General features: G+C 54.3%; 1 protein-coding gene and 1 non-coding gene across 2 annotated transcripts; both read left to right on the top strand.

Annotated features, from left to right (window-relative positions):
- The first annotated feature begins 346 nt into the window (after positions 1 to 346).
- Positions 347 to 9,044, top strand: IGF2BP1 (insulin like growth factor 2 mRNA binding protein 1). The gene is made up of 13 exons (XM_075171447.1): positions 347 to 580; positions 1,095 to 1,146; positions 1,906 to 1,969; positions 3,673 to 3,954; positions 4,615 to 4,749; positions 4,963 to 5,085; positions 5,606 to 5,741; positions 5,842 to 5,964; positions 6,306 to 6,422; positions 6,605 to 6,679; positions 6,979 to 7,110; positions 7,305 to 7,418; positions 7,805 to 9,044. Exons 4-13 carry the CDS (start codon positions 3,680 to 3,682, stop codon positions 7,895 to 7,897), a joined length of 1,323 nt encoding a protein of 440 aa, XP_075027548.1. The 5' UTR covers positions 347 to 580; positions 1,095 to 1,146; positions 1,906 to 1,969; positions 3,673 to 3,679; the 3' UTR covers positions 7,898 to 9,044.
- Positions 9,045 to 17,529: 8,485 nt separating this feature from the next.
- Positions 17,530 to 17,601, top strand: TRNAQ-UUG (transfer RNA glutamine (anticodon UUG)). Its single transcript has one exon. It is a non-coding gene; the product is annotated as a tRNA-Gln (tRNA).
- The last annotated feature ends 1,630 nt before the right edge of the window (positions 17,602 to 19,231 follow it).

Raw genomic sequence — 19,231 nt, 5'->3', positions numbered from 1 at the left:
TGGGAAAAGTGAGGTTAGGAAAAGCCAAAAACGTGAGTGGAGAAGCAGCCTGAGACCGTCCTGGGTGGAGGAGCTGGGATGCCCCGCGCCTTGATCTCCCCGGTTAAAATTCAACCGGGTTTTTGGATGTGGCGGTGATGCTCCAGCGGGTCCCGCCAGCGGTTGGTGACATCCCGAGGGTCGTCCCTCGCTGCAGAAGGGCAGGTTACACGAACGCACGGCTCCCTTTTTGCTTTCTAATCCTTTTATTTAATCCGGCAAAAGTCTCTGCCTTTCCAGCCGTGCCCACGTTAGGGCTCCAGCCAGTGCCGAAGGGTCGGGGGGGGATTTTGGCATCTTGATCTTGGTGAAGCTCCCGGCGTAAATCCAGCACGGCTGGGCTGGGTGTGGTTAGCCAAAAGCCGTAAGAAACCCCGGTAGCGTATGGAAAAGCAAAGCTTGATTAAATACATCAACGTGCAACAGTTCAAGGCAAGACGGCCGCGTTTCGGACACCAAATCTGCTTTTTAATTGCTTTTCATTTATTTCAGGAGCCGGAAAATTCAAATCCGAAACATCCCACCCCAGCTGCGATGGGAGGTAAGAGGAGCAAGCGGAGATCAGATTTAAGGACTAATTCCCCCCCAGGTTTCTGTACTTGGGATTAAAGTTGATTTATCCTTTACTTTGTTATTAATTGGGTCTGATTATACCAGATCCTTGCGTCCACGTAGCTTATTCCTCGTCCATTATAGGAGTAAATTCAACTGGTAGAAGCAACGTAAGCTACGCCAACAAAATCCCCATTAATAGCAGGGTTATATGATTTATCCATTGTATAAGGAACAAAATGGATCCGTTCTTCCCACCGGCTGCTGGGACTTTTCCGCGACTCTTCCCGACCCCCCAGCTGGCTCCGAGGCCCCTTGGCCCAGCGTCCTGGGGCAGGCAGGAGCTTCCTTCGTCTAATTGCTTGTGAAATCTTAATGACTAGAAAGCTGCCTTTATTGATTGCTTGTATTTCCCTGGTTTGTCCTGATGATCCCAGTGTAAAGTGGGGTTTTTTTTTGTTGTTTTTTGGTCTTTTTGGTTTTTTTTTTTCTCCTTTTTCCAGGTTCTGGATGGTTTGCTCGCCCAGTATGGCACTGTAGAAAACTGCGAGCAAGGTAGGACTGAAAAAAGAAGCTGTATTTAAGATATTTTCTGCCCCAGCTATTTTTGGGGGGGGAGGAGGGCGAGGACAGACACGTGGTTCTCCTTTGTCAGCAGAAGCCGCGGCTAAAGATGTCAAGAGGTCTCAGCCTGGTGGCTGGGGCTATTTTTTGTTCCCCACTGCTAAAAGACGAGTCCTGTGCGGTGGCTTTGGGGTGGGTGTCCCCGCATCGGGTGCCGGGTCGGCATCGTTCCCGCCGCACCCCTGGGTACCCACCCGCAGCCGCTTCGGGGGAAGGTGCAGGATCTCTCCGCGGCTGGCCGGGGACTATCTGTCTCCGCTCGGCAGATTTTATCTCAGCCTCTAATGGCGATCGGTTGAGACAGGAGGTTTAATATTGCCCCTGGGATGTTTAATGAGAGTAGAGTTACCAGGACCCTCCTAGAAATGGAAAGGAGGGCTCAGAGGAGCTCCTGGGACCGTCCCCGGGCTCTGGCGAGGGATGGCAGGATGGAATTGGCTTTGGTGGCTTTGCTGCAGAGCGCAAAGGAGTATCGGGGTCCTTTAAATACGGCAGGAGGGTCTGTGCTGCTCAGGATGGGTCCCAGCGTGGCCTGAGCTCTTGGACGCTCTTCTTCCTCGCAGGAGAAAAATGTTTGCAAATCCCTGGGGAGCCCCGGCGGGGACTCGTTGTCCGAGCGGGGACTCTCCGCTTTTCGGGGGGCCTTGGCACTCGTGCTGCCTCTCTAATTTCTGCCTCTTTTGCTCGCAGTGAACACGGACAGCGAAACCGCCGTTGTCAACGTCACCTACGCCAACCGGGAGCAGACCAGGCAGTAAGTGCCCCAATTCCCCCGGGAGCTCGGGGTCTCCTCCCTGCTGCGGCTCCGGCCCCTTCCCCGCTTGCAGAAAACAGGGTTTCCAGTGCTGGGAGTCAGATTACCCCAGAATTCCTAAATTTTGGCTAAATCTTTGAGGAAACCCCCCAGAACTCTGATTTCTTTTCCTTCACCTTCAGATGAAAGCCCTTCAGAGGACATCCACGGTTTTAGGCTTTTCTCTGCAGTTCAGAGAGTGAAAACATGACTTTTTGGCTCAAGGAAAAGTAGAGATTTTCTTGTACTTGCATGATTTCAGGAGTTATGTCTCCAGAAAAAGTTATAATGAGATCAAATATCCTAGGAGCTGGTAGGTGTCGGGCAACAACCAGTGTCCTCTCTGGTGATGGCCGTGCCATTGGGGGACGTGCAGCTCCGTTCCCTGTCCTGCCTGGGGAAGATCAAGCTTTGCACTAAATGCAAATGGAAAATTAATTGGGTTTTCACCGCTGTTTATTTCGCTTTCCTTTTGCCCCAAGGAAGGGCTCTGGAAAGCAGGAAAAGGGACGGGATCAGCACTTTCCTTGGAGGGAAGCCTGGAGGAGTGCGGGGGTTGATGGATAGGTTTTTATTGGGCAGGTTTCCATCACCGAGGTGGGCATGTCTCAAATGTGGCCACCGCGGCTGTGCCCCCCTCCCCGGGACGTCGCCTGTGGTCCCTCCGCCGAAGCGCCAGCTCCCAAATGGCCGCCTGGCTGATAATACTTCAGCTGTGGCCACCATGAATTTGCTGTGGTCGCGTGTGCGGCTGCAGCAAACCTTCATGGGGCAACCATGGTCTTGTTTTACTTTCTGTAATAACACGGGGCAGGGTCCGGCCGTGGAGCCCGGCAGGGGGAACGGTCCCGGTTTGTCCTCCTCTCCCTTGTCCATCCACACCAGCCCTGCGCTTTGCACCCCATAAGGTGAAATATTTTGGGTTTCTTTTACCGGGAAGCACCCAGCAAAAGAGTTCCGTGCAAGTGGTTTTGCTCTCAGATCTGCAGACCTTCTCCCCTGCTTTTTCCTCCTCCAGGGATGCATGTGCTTCATCGAGCATCGTCCTCTGGTCTCTTTGCATCCTGCAGGGACAGGGCTGCTAGCAGGGAAAGTCTCTGTTCAGTCAGTTTTAGGGTTTTTTGGGTGGTTTGTTTTTTTTTTTTTGCAAGAGTTGAGTCCCTGTCCACTTTCTGGAGAGCTGCAGTTTTGGTTTTCTCCGTAGAAAGCCAGGGAGGTTTGAAGGAGCTGCGGAGAGCGGTGGCCAAAGCCGTCGCTTTGCTCTTGCTGCCAGCCCCATCTATCGACAGCTTTCAGCTCTTGCAGTCCCTGAAGTCCCGCCAGGAGAGGGATTGGAAATATCAGCCAAAAGTCATAAGGTGGAGGAGACGTGGGAATCGCTCCCTGCGCGATCCTGTCCTGCACCCATCGCTCCCATCCCCTCCCCCGGGTGCTTGGAGAGGTTCCCCTTAAAATACTTTGGCTCATCCAGGCTGGGTGGAAAGTCCTGCCAGGTCCCCACGGCATCGGTGACATCTCTTTTCCCCGCTCCCGGTGCTTCCTCGCCGGGCGTTACGCCAGGGAGGGCTTGGTCCGTTTGGGATTGAGCTGATGCTGCCGCGCTGCCGCTCGGCGTGGGAGTGTGTTGGGAGGGACCCCCACCCCAACCCCTTCTCCTCTTCCAGAGCCATCATGAAGCTGAACGGCCACCAGCTGGAGAACCACGCGCTCAAGGTCTCCTACATCCCCGACGAGCAGTCCATGCAAGGGCCGGAGAACGGGCGGCGGGGCGGCTTCGGGGCGCGCGGTGCTCCCAGGCAGGGTTCCCCCGTCACCGCGGGGGCACCGGTCAAGCAGCAGCCGGTGGATATCCCCCTCCGCCTCCTGGTGCCCACCCAGTACGTGGGTGCCATCATCGGCAAGGAAGGGGCCACCATCAGGAACATCACCAAGCAGACGCAGTCCAAGTGAGTCCGTTCTCCCAGGAGCCGGTTTGCGCCTTGTTGAGCCGAGCGGTCTGCAGTGATACACGAGGCTGGATTTTTTGGGGAGAACGGGCTATTTGAGGCCCCTCTGGCTCTCCCGCCGTGCAGGGCAGCGTTGTCCAAGGGCCGCCTTCCCATGCCCTTCCCCAGCCAAGCTTTCTGGCTGCCCTTCCCCACGTGTCTCCCTTTGCCGGGGCCGCCCTGGCTGGGCTGGGACCCGGGGCGGCAGCGGGGAGGTCGCTGCTTCAGCCGGGCTCATTTAGCACGAGCTTGTTGAGCTTCACCCGCCTGCTCTTGCGTTTGGCCCCTGAGCTTATGTTGGCTACGGCTCTTGTCCCCCAAGGAAGGCTTTATCTACGACGTGAAGTGATGGACAGCCCATCCCGTCCCCCAGGCGCGTGCTTGTTCCACCACTTAATCACTCCTGTTGCTTAAAATAAATAGATCCTGATGCCTTATTTGGATTTCTGTGATTTGAGCTTCTAGCCGCTGCGTCCATGTCGAGTATCGAGCCCAGAATTAATTCCTCTTGCCTTCCCTGGGTGCATAGAACCTTACAGCCGAGTGCGAGCTCCGGGTGGTTCGTGGGGAGCGGAGCAGCCGGCGCTTGTGCCGCCTCCAGCGCCCATCCCGTGCTTGCAGGATCGACGTGCACCGGAAAGAAAACGCGGGAGCCGCGGAAAAAGCCATCAGCATCCACTCCACCCCCGAGGGCTGCTCCGCTGCCTGCAAGATGATTTTGGAGATCATGCAGAAGGAAGCGAAGGACACCAAGACGTAAGGTTTCCCCCTGCCTTTCTGTGCGCTTCGTGGTACCATCCTAACGCCCGGAGCCGTGTGACGCTCCCATGCGTGCAGGAGCTTTGGGTTGGGGGACCCAGGGACTCCAAGCAAGGGGACTTGAGCTTCCCCCATGCCTCTGTACCAAATCCCTCCTCTTCTGGCTGCAGAAATCCTTCATGTTGGTTTTTTCCCCATTCCTCCCTCAAGAGCTGATGAAGTGCCTCTGAAAATCTTGGCCCATAACAACTTTGTGGGGCGCCTGATCGGCAAAGAAGGGCGAAACTTGAAGAAAGTGGAACAGGACACGGAGACAAAGATCACCATCTCGTCGTAAGGCTCCTCGCTCCCTTTGGGGAAACCAGGGCAGACCTTCCTCAGGCCGGGGTGGATGGGGAGGATGAGGAGGAGACGGGTGATGTGATGAGCAGCCAGAGAACCAGCCTGTGCCGTGGGTGCTTTACTCCCCAAAGCTCTCTTGAAAAATCTTGGCTTTGTATTTTCTGTATTCCCCTCCCTGGCCCTTCGGTGTCCCCTCCCTGGCCCTTCGGTGTCCCCTCCCTGCCCCTTCGGTGTCCCCTCCCCATCCCTGCAGGGCTGCAGAGCTCACCACCAGCTGGTTTGATGGCCAGGACTGGGCTTTTACTTTTAAGCCATGGTTTTGGGAGAAGGCAGAGTGGACTTCCCAGTGCCAACCATGATGCTGGTCCCCACTCTGACTGGGACCAGGCTGTCCCAGTGGCACCCCCTGTCCCTGGCACCCCGATAGCACCCATCAGAAGGACCGGAGGACCCGGCGTAGCGCTGGGTGGGCAGGGCAGGGTCTCGGCGCTGACGCTGGCTTTCCCATCAGCTTGCAGGACCTGACTCTGTACAACCCCGAAAGGACCATCACGGTGAAGGGCTCCATCGAGAACTGCTGCAAAGCGGAGCAGGAGATCATGAAGAAAGTGAGGGAAGCCTACGAGAACGACGTGGCCGCCATGAGCGTGAGTGGGGTTCGGTCCTGCCCTGCGTCTGGGCTGACGGGAGCTCTCTAGGAGGGTGCCCCGATAAAAACCATGAACATTTCTCTCCTCTCGCCCTCAGTTGCAATCTCACCTCATCCCTGGCCTTAACCTGGCTGCGGTTGGCCTCTTCCCTGCCTCCTCCAACGCAGTACCTCCTCCGCCGAGCAGCGTCTCCGGGGCCGCGCCGTACAGCTCCTTCATGGTGAGTGAACACCCAGCAGCTCAAATCGCTCCAGCTTCCAGCTCGGGGGTCCCCCCTGCGTGGAGAAGACCCTTGCGATGGTCAGGGTTATGCCTTCAGCACCCTGTGCTGCCAGCAGCCAGCTCAGGTCCAGCGTGGGTGCAGGATTTGGTGTTTTAAATGATTGCAAATGCGCTGGAGAAGGTGCTGAGACCCCACGGGCGTCTGGTGCTGGCTCAGCCCTGCACCCTTGGGAGAGGTGTGGGCATCACTTGGGGGGGAGCTTCCAGCCCTGATCCCCGTGGTGGCATTGAGCCCTGAGCGGTGACGCTGTACCCTGAGCGGTGACGCTGTACCCGCAGCCTCCGGAGCAGGAGACCGTGCACGTCTTCATCCCCGCGCAGGCGGTCGGTGCCATCATCGGCAAGAAGGGCCAGCACATCAAGCAGCTCTCCCGGTTCGCAAGTGCCTCTATCAAGGTAGGGTTGTCCCATGGGGACCCCCCCTCTGCCAGCACCCACCAAACGGCTGGGAAAACCACCTGAAAAGCCCAGGCGGTTGGGCTGGGGGCCCGATCCTGCGGCGCAGGGGAAGGAGGGCACGGCTGCCATCCTGCCCGTGCCGCTCCCCACCGCAGCCGCCGTCTCTCTCCCCCCTCCAGATCGCCCCTCCGGAGACACCGGACTCCAAAGTGCGCATGGTCGTCATCACGGGCCCTCCGGAAGCTCAGTTCAAGGTTGCCCTTGTGCTGCCGTCACCATTGGGAATTCGGGGTGTCCCTCTCTGCCACCCCCCAGAACCGGGAAGGGAGGAGCAGGGTGGTGCCCCCAATTTTGAGCCCCCCGGTCTGCAGCTGGGGAAACCCAGCATCAGCTCTCCCAGGGGCTGAGCTGGTTTGGAACCCCAAGGAACTGGGATTTCTTGGGATGCTGTCCCATCCGGGGTCCCGGGGATGGAGACCCACTGGGCCACGGGGACACGCGGGGGTAGGACACCTCGGGCGATGCCTGACTCCGCGATCCCTCCCCTCCGCAGGCGCAAGGCAGGATTTACGGGAAGCTGAAGGAGGAGAACTTCTTTGGACCGAAGGAAGAAGTGAAGCTGGAGACGCACATCCGGGTCCCCGCCTCGGCCGCGGGCAGGGTCATCGGCAAAGGCGGCAAAACTGTAAGCAGAAGCGGTGCTTGGATGGGGATGGGAGCACCCTGGGTGGGGGGGACGTCCCTGGGAGGGTGGCTGCTTCGTGCCGGTGCCTGGGGACATCCCAGGGACAGATTTCCCGGTGGCCTGGCTGGGATTTCCCGGAGGGGCTCATCCTTCCTGCACGGCACGACAGGGTGGTCTCTGCCCCTTCCCCGCAGGTCAATGAGCTGCAGAACCTGACGGCGGCGGAGGTGGTGGTGCCGCGGGACCAGACCCCCGACGAGAACGAGCAGGTCATCGTGAAGATCATCGGGCACTTCTACGCCAGCCAGGTACGGCCCCGGCAGCTCCCGCACCGGCACCGGTGGATTCTCTGATGGCTCGTATGGGGTTGTGTCCACGGGTGTATCCTCCCGTGGAAGTTTCTCCCACGCCTGGCTGGTGGTGTTTGCAGAAGTGGGGGATGGCGAGCTGTGCCCTTCGCCGTGGGTGGTGGTGGGGGACGGTGGGAGAAGGAGGGAGAGCTGCGGGAGTGTGTGCGTGACCTCCCAAACCCAACTTCTGGAGGAAACCACGGTAAAAATAGAGCAGGAGGGGATCTCCGGGAGCAACTTCAGCCAGCCCCGCCGAACACTGTGGCATCTTTCACGACACGCAAAGCCCTTTCCCTCGCCCCGGGGTCCCCCCCAGCTCCCCGCTTTGCTCTTCTCATCCCCAGATGGCTCAGCGCAAGATCCGGGACATCCTGGCCCAGGTGAAGCAGCAGCACCAGAAGGGACAGAGCGGCCAGACGCAAGCGCGGAGGAAATAAGAGCAGCACCGACACCAACGTGAAAAGCGGAACAAGCCAATGCCGGGCTTAAGAGTGGCTGGGAATCAGTTACCGTAGACAGATGCTAATTTTTTTCATTAACCGATCGAGATTAAAAGGAGTTTGATTGGCTTCCGAGGTAGATGGCTAGGGTAAAAAAAAAAAAAAAAAACAACAACAAAAAAAAAACCGAACAAAAAAAATCAGATCTGTGTTTAGCTCCACGTGCCAGGACAGCTACTTAAATGAAGCGAGAGGTGCTGCAACCCGCCGGGTCAACCGGCTGCTCTGCCGAGGCCGGCGCGGCGCCGGGTGCCCGGGGACGATGGTGCGGCAAAGCCACGGCTGCCACGGCGCTGGGTCCCCTCTGGCGGGTGCAGCATTTGCCCCTCTCATTTAAGTAGCCTTCGGAGGTCCCGTCCCAGCCGGGGCGCCCGGCGGCTGCGTCTCCCCGAGCCCTCGCTCCCTCCCTCCCCGCGGCTGTGGATATTCCCAGAGCGATGTTAAGCCTTTTGGAGCATTTAATGTTGATTTATTTTTTTTTTCCCCTATTTTAATTGGTTGTTTTTTTTTTTTTTTTTGGAGAAATTCCAGTGGATTCTTACCAACCCCCGTGGGTAACGGGATTCATTGCAGGGGGGAGGGAAAAAAAAAAAAAAAAGATAAACCCCACCTTAGCACCAAATGGATTTGGGTCCCGTGGGAGCTCTGCACCGCTCCGGTCTCAGAACCACCGGCGGGAGGGCAGGATTCCTCCTGCCTGTGCTGCCTGCGGGGCAGTGCCTTGTACAGCCTTAGAAGCCAGGAGAGCACCTCTGTTTTCCAGGATGATTTTTTTGTGTTGATTTTTTTTTTTTTTTTCTTTCAGTTGTTCGAATGTTTCTTTTCATTTTAGGTTAGTTTAAAGAAAGGTTGGGTTTTTTTTTTTTATTTTAATTTTTTTTTTTTTTTGAAGCCTATGAAATAACAGCAGAAGCGGGACGTACGACCATTTTTCTCAGTGATCTCCGCTGCGGAGGTGACGACCCGTCCTAGAGACGAGGCAAAACTGTCCGGGGAAGGGAAGGGGCGAGGGAAGAGCTTTTGCTTTTCCCTTCTCCCTTCAAGCAAGAGCAATAAACCACCACCAAAAAAAAAAAAAAAAAAAGGAGCAAAGAAACCCCTGCTTGGTAGGAAACATTGAATTAATCTTCATCTCTTTAGTAATCAGATTATGGGAACTAAATGCATGCAGAATGGCTTGGGGGGTCGGGAGGGAGCCGGGGGGCCGAGGGGTGCCGCCGAGGGGTGCCCAGCCGCGGGGGACTCGGCTTTGCCGCTCAACCGGCGCCGGTTTTGTTCCCGACTCCTTTGCCCCGTCCTCTGCTGGCTGCCCTCAGCCTCAGTTTCCCCACCCGGAGCAGGAGGTTTGTGCCCCAAAATCCCATCGGAGCCTTTTTTTTTTTTTCCAGAAAACACCCAGGGAATATTTTTATTAGCAAAGTGGGGAGGTGCCAGCTCAGCTGAACTCCCCTGGGGCTATTTGTGTCTTATTCCCCCAAATCTCTCTAGGTGGGGAAAAAATATTCTTGAAATTTGGCAGATTTTTATTAGTTTATAAAGATTTTTTTTTCATTATTTAAAAAAACAAAAACCCAAACAAAAACCCCACCAACCACCCCCCTCCTTTCTGCAGTCAGATTAACTGTTCTCATGGGCCGATACCAAATATAAACGTCAAACGAATGTAATATGGTTACTGATTCCCGTCACTCTTATGTGGATTTTATATTTTAGATATATTTTAATGATTTGTTTTTAATATTGAGTATTTGGAAGGGACAGTAACTGCTGCCATCACCTCTTCCAGGCGGGGGAAGGTCTTGTCTCCGCGGCCGAACCCCCGCGCCGCGTTTTTCTGCTGCCGAAATACGGATTTAACGCTGATTTTCCTGCAAATTGGGGCGGGAGGGTGGAAAAGCAAAATTGGGATTCATTGTCGGGGGAGAAGGGTGACGCCGGATCCCGCGCCCGCCGGCTGGGAGGAGACCCGGGAGCAAGCCCCGGGTGAGCCTAAATTTGAGGCTAAAAGCAGGGAAATTGGAACAAACCTCGCACTGATGCTTTTCCCCGTTTATTTTCTGAAGCGGGGACGAGCCGTCCCGCTCGAGCAGGCGTTTTCCTGGGCGCGTTCCTCCCAAACTAAAACCCCGGCTTGAAATTCGGCGGCTGCAGCGTCAGGAAGGCGGGTGGTTCGGCGATAAGGGAACGCGGCAGCAGTTCCTGTCCTTTAAACCATTGCAACAACAGGGAGATGTGGGGGAAGGCCAGGTATTGCTGTGTGTTTGAGCAATGAGAGGAAAAAAAAAAAAAGAAAAAAAAAAGAAAAAAAAAAAAAAAGAAGAGAAAAGAAAAAAAAAAAGCTACCTCAAGGTATGAAGTTACCTCAGCAATTGATTTTTTTTTTTTTTTTTTTTTTTGGGCTTGCTGATATTTTATATAAAAGCTGATAGTCTTGAATATTTTATTTTTTTAATGAAAAGAGAAGTTAAGTTTCATAATTTCTTATGAGCCAGGAGTTATGTGCAGGTAACCAAGTGTTATGAGCTCTCTATGGAGAACGACAGGAATTTCAGACATAGTGGAAAAGATGGCAGCACCTTCTTTTATTTTTGGTTTTCGGCCTTTTCAAGCCAGTGAATGAATTTCACCACAACACAAGAGCTGGCAGATGTCGCGACTCTTCGAGACCTCGGACAAATTTGGAGCCCGCCAACTTTTTCAATTGGAAAAACTTCATTTCTTTTTTTTTTTTTTTTTTTTTTTTAAAATTGAAAAGAAAAAAAACCCCAACCAAAACCCGCCTCTGGCTGAAGGGCCTTTCTCAATCCAACTCCAGCGAGAAATCAGGTCATTAAAGAGCTTCGGGATCAGAAATCTTCCCCTCCCAACGCGAGGACGGACTCCTAGGCAGCGCTGACTATGCAAAGTGGGGTACACGGGGTTCGCTGGTATTTAAACCGCACCAGCTCAGGCGATTTTTTTTTTTTTTTTAAAAAAAACACTTGGAAGCCATATATATATCTATATATATACCTGTCTATATATATATCTATATATATCCCAGAACCCAAATGAATCGGCCTCCTGTGTTGCCACGGAGGCAGCGTCGAACCATCTTCTCCACTATGATGCTGTGAAATATTTTACAGAGATTTGCCTCCGTTTTACCGAGGATAAGCGATTTTTAAAAAAAAAAAAAAAAAAAAAAAAAAGTGAGAAGGAGAGAGAGAGAAATTAATGGGAGCCAATTTTTTTTTTTATATAAACGCACATCGAGGAGAGAGGACGGATCCGGCCCTGAGGACCGATGGCCTGAACCTCTCTGCCCGCTCTAAAAGGTTCACGGGGGTTTTTTTTAAAGTCCCATCTTGCTATTTTTCACCGTACCTGCAGGAAAAATATCCTTTTTTTGAATGTTATTTAAAAAAATATCAAAAATTCAGTGGTGCTAAAGTGAATTTAGGAGCGGCAGGCGCTGCCGCCCCCATCCCGCCGCCCCGTGCCTCTCCCCCCGCCCCCCCAAAAAAAATATTTGGGGTGGGTGAGGAGCGCGGGATCCGGCCCGTCACTGACCCTTTTTTCCCCATAAATTAGGGGTGAAAGGAGTAAAATCAGGGCTGGCAGCGCCCGGCCGGCAGCTCCTGCCCCTCGGGGCGGTGGGAGAGGGGCTTCCGCGGGGGTTTCCTCATTTTTTTTAATTTTTTTTTTTTTTTTTTTTTTTTAAGGAAGACTGGCATTTGTCCTAGGAAAAACGGTTTCTTATTACTTGAAATCTCTGGCTCTCTACTTTTTTTTTTTTTTCCAGCCTTGCACAGAACAGTGTATTCAGACATCGGTGATTATAATTGTCTTTTCCAACAGCAAGCGTTTTTGATAACTGGTTCAAACTGTATCATTGAGGGATAAAAAAAAAAGAAAAAAAAAACCAAAAAAACCCCCAAATCCCACCCCAAGCACCCCCAGTCCTGTTGATCTGGTTGTTGCAGTGAGAAAAATCTTGACCTAAAATCTAATGATTCAGGGAAACCTTTGATGCTTCTCCCCCTCCCGAGCCCGTCCCGCTGCCGTCACGTGGGGGCGATCGGTGCTTTTTTTTTTTGGGGGGGGGGGGGAGGCGGAAAATCTCTTTGTTTTCCCAAGGGAAATTATTTATATAAAGTGATTTGCAGTAAGGAAGACGCCTCCGAGCATCTCCCATCTTTCTCCGGAGAGCCAAGCTGAGCTGGAAAGCGTGAGAGCGGGATAAACCGGGCTCCCCGGCGCGGCTGGCCGGTGGGATGGGTGGCAGGAGACGCGAGCGAGCGCCTGGATCAGGCCTGGAACGAATAAGCAGGAGAAAACAAAAACAAAAAAAAAAGCTCTAGCGAACCCCGAAAGCGAGCAGGAAGGATCCCCGGCCCCGCGGTAGCTCCTCTAGCCGCTTCCTTTGCACCAGAATAAAAGGTAATTTAGGGGGAACCCCCGCACGGAGGGGCGAGCGGCGCCGTCGGCTCCTCTCTGCCTTGGTTTGATCCTCGCAGAAATAATTTGGGTTGAATTTTGCATTTTAATTTTTTTTTTTTTTTTTTTTTTCCCTATGAGCCCTGCCCCGTCCTGGGGGTCGGAAACGTCCTTGTCCGTGGGGTGAGGAGGGATGCGGAGTTTTTAAGTTGGGGCGAGGGGGGGGACGTAGGGAGGGGTAAAACGGGGTTCTGCTGGCCGGGTCGTGCCGGGGAGGAGGTGGAGGCAGAGCTTGTGCCGCTGCTCCTGCCATGGGGCAAAAAGGAAAGGAAAGCGCAAAAAAGGGCTTCTCCGTGCCTCAGTTTCCCCCCCCCCGGGATGATGCTGCTCTCCCACCTCCCGGGGCTGGTGGGAGGATGAACAAATTCCCGTCTGGGAAGCACTTGGTGCTCCTCGGTGCTGTATCCCGTGCCAAACATCGCCGGAACGGGCTGCCGCCGCCCTACGGAGAGACTTGGATTTGGGGGTTCGCCTCGTTTTAATGCTATCAGAGTCTTCTTTGGCCATTCAGCTGGAGAAAAAGAGAGAAAAAGTTTTAAAAAAAAAAAAAATCCCCAAATCCCAGCTAATGTTTCTTCTCTTCCAAGCTCCGAACGCTTTCCTGGCCGCAAAGAGCATCCGTGGGCTCAGCCGCGCTGCCGGGGCCGTGCTCCCTCCCTGCAGCCCGACCCGGCTGCCGAGCGTGGAGGGGTTTTACGGAGTCAAACTAGAGGAAAATCCATTGTAAATATTGAAAAGAAACTGCCTCTAAGCTACATTTTATGTTTCCTGGGCATTCGGTTTTGGGTTTGTTTTTATTTTTTTAGTGCGTATATTAAAAAAAAAAAAAAAAAAAAAAGAAAAAAGCAGTAAAAGTTAGTCGGGTAGTTAATCAGTGCCAGAAAAAGAAAAAAATCTTTTTAAATTTCTAGCTCCGACTATTTTGAGTGTTTTTTAGACTCTGGAGAAAAGATCAGAAACGCAGACTTGCTATAAGACAGTTGAAGACATTTCTTTAATTTAATTTCTTTTTATTGATGTAGGTCTTCCCTCCCTGTCCCCTGCTGGTCCACACGACATAGGCTCTTGAGATTTTTGGAACTTTCTTGTTTTCAGAGAATTTAGTAACCGAAGGGGTTTATTTTGGGGGGCGGGGGGTGTGTTCTGATTTTTTTTTTTCCCAGTCGTTTTTAATTTCTTTTTTCCCGTTGTAGCTTTTGTTTTGTTTGGATGAAATGGGTGTGATCCTGTGAAACACGTATTCTCCTGAGGGGGCACGGAAGTATTTAAGCATCCTCATAACGCGCTGGCTCGGGTTGTGCCGTGCCGAGTACGACCGTGGGCTTTCCCCGCCGGAGGGTGAAGGATTTGGGCTTCGGATTTGCTTTGGGATTCCGGGATTCCGGGAGCGGCGATGGGGCAGCGGGATGCTTGAGCTCGGGAGGCTTCGGTTTGCTGCTCGGAGGTGGGTGCCGGGTACCCAGCGCTTGGGAAGCGGCCTCGGAGCGGGTGCTTGGCGATGACTGTTCCAGGCTAGAATTAATTCGGGATGCCCGACGGCAGCTCCGCATCGGCGGTGCGTGGGGAGGAGAGAGATGCGTCCCCGTTCGGTTAAATCAGCCTTTTTTCTTATTTTTGTTTTGGTTTTTTTTTTTTTTTTAAATTTTATTTCTTTTTTAACTCATTTGCGATTGTGGATAAGATCCAGAGCAGAGCGAAACCAGCCAGAGGCTCTTAAATCGTGACTTTTTGTGGAGGTGCTGCGAGCTGGAAACGTACACGTGCAAACTACCTCAGAGCTGCCAGGGAGCCCCGAGGGACGGCGGGGGGTCCCTCGCCGCCGCAGGAGCCGGTCTCCGGCACCCCCGAGCTCCGCAGAGCCCCTCCCGGCCGGTGCGGAGGCAGTTCTGGGGTCCCGACTTTCCGCCCTGCGGTGAGGGAGAGCTGCGTGGTGGAGGAGGAAGAGGAGAGCCGATGAGGAAGGCTCCCAGGGGTGCCGGGAGGGATAGCGGCCGAGTCGGACCCCTTGGAAAGTCAGCCCCGGGCTGACGCGGGTGTGCGTTTGATCCCTGCTGCTGTGCTGTCCCTGTCAGAATTATTTAGTTTTTTGTTGAAGACGAATACCTCTCTGAGCGGCGGCAGGGCGCGGCGGCAGTGGGTGCTCTGCTGGACCGTGGGAGTGGGGTGCTCTGCCAGGGCACGGTGGGGTGCTCTGCCGGACCATGGTGGGGTGCTCTGCCAGACCACGGCCGCAGCCCGTCCCCGCCGGCGCGGGAGAGCGGTGGGTTATGAACTGTGGAAAGTATTTGGGTGCTGCAGATCAGCACAAGCTAACACCGAAAGAGATTTGCTTAAAAAAAAAGAAAAAAAAAAAAAAAAAAGAATTAATTAATAATTTAAGCCCCGGGAGTCGGGATGTACGACAGAACTGAAGCCATTTATTTTGGACCAGTTTGGGAAATGGTCTCTGCAAAGCAACACTAAGGCCAGCGGGAAGGAGTTTGCCGATGTTTTGGGGTGGGGAAGGGCTGATCCGGAGCACGGCCCCGGCAGGGCTGCCCGCGGCAGGGACGGGAGGCAGGGAACGGTGCCAGGCTCGCCGGGCTCTCCCATCGCTGTTGGTAGATCATCCCGGGAAATTGATGGGATTGACCGGAATCAGGGCAGAAAGTAATCCTTAAAATGGCCGTAATCGGTGTGAGCGTTCGTTATCCAGCAGTTAATCGCGTCGGTTCTTTCGAAGCGCATCTGGATTCATCTCGGGATCGAATTCCTTGACTTCAGGAGGAAACCTGGCCCTACACCCCGACCCCCTCCCCGTGCCACTGCCGCCTCCCTCGGCTCCCGTGGCCGAACTGAAACCCGGCGAATTTTAGGGTGGCTCCAGAGGAGGCGAAACCCCCCGCGAAGCTCAAGATTCTCCTGAGAGCCCCGAGCGGCCGGTGCCCGTGGAGCCCCTCGGCTTCACCGCACGTCAGACCCGGGGGCACGACCTTATATATAACCAATTCATTTTTGTTTATCTACCTCTTAGCGACAATAGATTAAAAACTAGGTAGTGGCAACTCCACATGCTGTAGTTTAGGGGAAAAAAAAAAAAAGAAAAAACTTACTCTCTTTTTCCAAAGAAAAATGTTCTTTAAAAATAGAATTTATGGGCTTTCTTTTCACTTTAAAGTGGTCATTAGTTGTAAAAGCTCCAGACCTCAGCAGTCCGAAATGTTTGGTTGTGACTGATTTTTTTTTTTTTTTAAATGCTCAAACTTCCATTTCTTTTTTTTTTTTTTTTTTTTTTTTTGCCTTTTGAACTTTGATATTTACTTCTTCCATCAGCAGTACACCTCCATCCTCCTCGCTTCCCCGGCCCGGCGGGGCTGAACCCCGTTTTTTGCTGGGGGAATTGCAGTCGATGGAGTTTTGGTTTGTTTTTTTTTTTCCAGCGGCTTTTTTGGGGCAGGACGGCGGCAGCGGGTTGATGGCAGCACGAGGGGGGTGATTGAGCTGAATTTGGGGTGCCACATCACTGCACCCTGACGCCGGGAGCACCCAGCACCGCCTCATCCACGGGACGGGTGCACCCAAGGGTGCTGCTTCTCCCGGCAGCCGCCCCAATACAATTTCAGGCTATTCAGAAAAAAAATAAATTGTACTTTCCTGTAATGATATTGTTTTTCCTCTTTTTCAGCTGATTTGTTTCTTTTCGCCTTTTCCCCCTCCTTGCCTCTTCTAATCCGTGTTCTTCCCTTGTCCCCTCGCGTGAGGCAGTTTGTCGGCTTGGATGTGGAGTTGGGATTACGGATGGACGTGGGCTCCATTTCTCTTCCAGCGAGGTTGTTTTTGTTGTGTTTTGTTTTTTTTTTTTTTTTTTTTTTTGGCCACAAACCGCTTTACTCCACTGTTTCATTTTTAAAAATAAAGAGAAAAAAAAAAAAAACAAACAAGCAAAAAAAAAAAATAGTGTTTGTGTGTTTTTGTGGAGTTGGGGGGAGGAGAAAATAGAGAAATAAAGGGGGGGAAATAGAGAAATGAAGGGGGGAATAAGGAAAAAATAGAGAAATAGAGGGGTGAAATAGAGGGGAAAATAGAGAAATAGAGGGGGAAATAGAGAAATAGAGGGGGAAATAGAGAAATAGAGGGGTGAAATAGAGGGGGAAATAGAGAAATATAGGGAAAATAGAGAAATAGAGGGGTGAAATAGAAAAATAGAGAAATAGAGGGGAAAATAGAGAAATAGAGGGGTGAAATAGAGGGGGAAATAGAGAAATATAGGGAAAATAGAGAAATAGAGGGGTGAAATAGAAAAATAGAGAAATAGAGGGAAAAATAGAGAAATAGAGGGGGGAAATAGAGGGGGAAATAGAGAAATATAGGGAAAATAGAGAAATAGAGGGGTGAAATAGAGAAATAGAGGGGAAAATAGAGAAATAGAGGGGTGAAATAGAGGGGGAAATGGAGAAATAGAGGGAAAAATAGGGAATTAAAGGGGGGAAATGGGTGTTGAGGGTTGGGGACGAGGAAGGAGGGTGGCAGCGATGAAGCTCAGGGACATCCCAGATGATGCTACGGCCTGTCCTCGGTGCCGGTAGCACCCAAAGGGGGCCGGTACCGTAATTTAATAGGGATTGTAGGAATAATTAATATAATTTTCTTGCCCGGGGGTGCTGGGAGCGGGGGATGGACCCTCTGCAAAGCCCCCCCCCACCCCCGACCCCCACGGGGATGCAGCTGCATCCCGGGCGTGCGGCATCGGTGCTGCTCCCCAACCGCTCTGCAGCCTCCGGACCCTCCCGGTGGGGGGCTCAAGGGCACCGAGAGCGACCGGTCGGTGCCCTTGAGCCCCCCCCCGGGAGGGTCCGGAGGCTGCCCGCGGTGGACACGGGACGATCCCACCCACTCCGTGCCCCCTCCCCCCCGCCGGGTATGGAGCGGAGCTGCGCCATCCCCGGGCTACGCGGACGTGCACGGAGGGTACCGGAGGCTGCGGGGGGGGGTTTGAGAAGCAGAGCCCCGCTGTCACGGGGGGGGGGGGTGTCGACCGGGGCGTGGGGGGTGCTCCCCCGTGGGCGGCGGCGGGGCAGACTGAGGGCGCGGCGGCGGGGTGTGCACGCAGCGGTCCCATGGTGTAATGGTTAGCACTCTGGACTTTGAATCCAGCGATCCGAGTTCAAATCTCGGTGGGACCTCGTGTGCTTTTTGCCCTCTTCTATCGCCGCTCCGGTAAAGCGGCGGGAAGCGGCAGCGAACCGGGCCGGGGTAGGGCGGGGGGGGCGGCAGCACCGAGAGTCCCGGCCCCGCCTCCCCGCGCCCTCCCGGCCCCCGCCGGGCTCCATTTTGTGCGGGGGCGACGGCTCTTCACTGCGCATGCGCGGGAGCGCCGGGGCGGGGCAGAGGACGGCGGGCGCGCTCCCAGTTCCCGGTGCTAATTGGGCGCGCGGGCTGACACTCTTGCCTTCCCGCGCTGCTATTGGATGGAAGCGCCCTCCGCTCCGCCTCCCGTCGCGTTATAACGTAGCGACGCCGCCTCACAGCGGCCTTACATCGTAGCGGCCCCGCGGAGCCGGTGCCACGGGGGGGGGGGGGGGAATCGCGAACGCGAGTGGGCGGCGTGAGAGGCCTCAGGGAAACGGCCCCAAAGGCCCGGCCCCAAAGGCCCGGCCCTGGCTTGAGCCCAGGCCAGAAGCGTCCCGAATCCCTTCAGCAGCGGCTTAGCCGGCTCTGACGCAGGTTTCCAGCCATTTAACGTCGATTAACGGGTCAATCCCCTCCGAGCGCAGGAAACGCGGCTGCAGCCGGGTTATTGCCCCGGATTAGGGGCAGCCCGGGCCCCGGCGCTCTGCTTTGGCCCCGGGGCCGGGCCCTGGCGTGGCTGGCATGGCCCAGGCGGAGGCCACTGGCCCTGTGACCCCGCTGCCGCAAGGAAGACAGAGGCCGGGGTCGAGCTGGTGGGTTTATTTAGCGTCTGCGAGAAAGAACAAAACCACTTTTATTTTTGTCTTTTTTTTTTGGCTAGGGAGATACGCGGAGTGGAGGTACTGGCTGTAGGGGAGTGGTGGGGAACCCCCCGCCTGAGGAAGAGCCTCTTCCTTGTGTCCATCCTCAGCTGGGGAACCCCCACCTCGGAGCGTCTCTGGGGATAAGGTGCTGAGGGACCCCCTCTGCCCCAGGGACTCGGTGCCGAGCAGGGCCGGCCCATCGATGAGACCAAGCAGTGGCCTGGAAAGCAGGAAAACGCTGCTCCAAGTGGGGTCGAAAGCAATTTCCTACAAGCACAGTGTTCAGATGACTCCCAGGCCCGTCTCCATGTGTTCCCGGAGCCCCAGCAGCCGCCGCCAGCATCGCAGTAGACCCACACCCTCCTCAACACACGGCAGAGACCTGCTGCACCATCGCCTCTTCCCAAACACCCTGTCCGTGGGGTGCAAGAGGTTTGTTCCTGCCCTGAGTTTGCAGCCGTTGTCTTCACTGTGTCTAAACCTGCCATGGGACCTGTGTAGCCTCCGAGCAGAGGCTGGCTGGGCCTCGGGGGAGCGTTTCACCATGGGCCCGAGGGCTGCCGCAATATCGGAGGTGGGCTGGCATGAAGCAGAAGGGGGATGGGGACAGATTGCGGCAGAGACGGGACCTGAGGGACTCTGAGAAATAAACAGAGCTGCTGCTTCTGCTTGGGGTTGATCGTCTGGGGATGTTTTGGGGAGTTTGCTGAAAGATAGTATGTAGATGTAATGGACTTAAAAAAAACCAAGCAACCAACCAAAAAAAAACCCAAACACCCCACCCCCAAACAACAAATGCCATGGATCTTCCCCAAAGTAT

This window comes from Calonectris borealis, chromosome 22, assembly GCF_964195595.1.
Source record: "Calonectris borealis chromosome 22, bCalBor7.hap1.2, whole genome shotgun sequence".
Taxonomy (NCBI): domain Eukaryota; kingdom Metazoa; phylum Chordata; class Aves; order Procellariiformes; family Procellariidae; genus Calonectris; species Calonectris borealis.
Note: the sequence above shows the minus strand (reverse complement) of the source record. Positions and strands in the feature narration are given on the sequence as shown.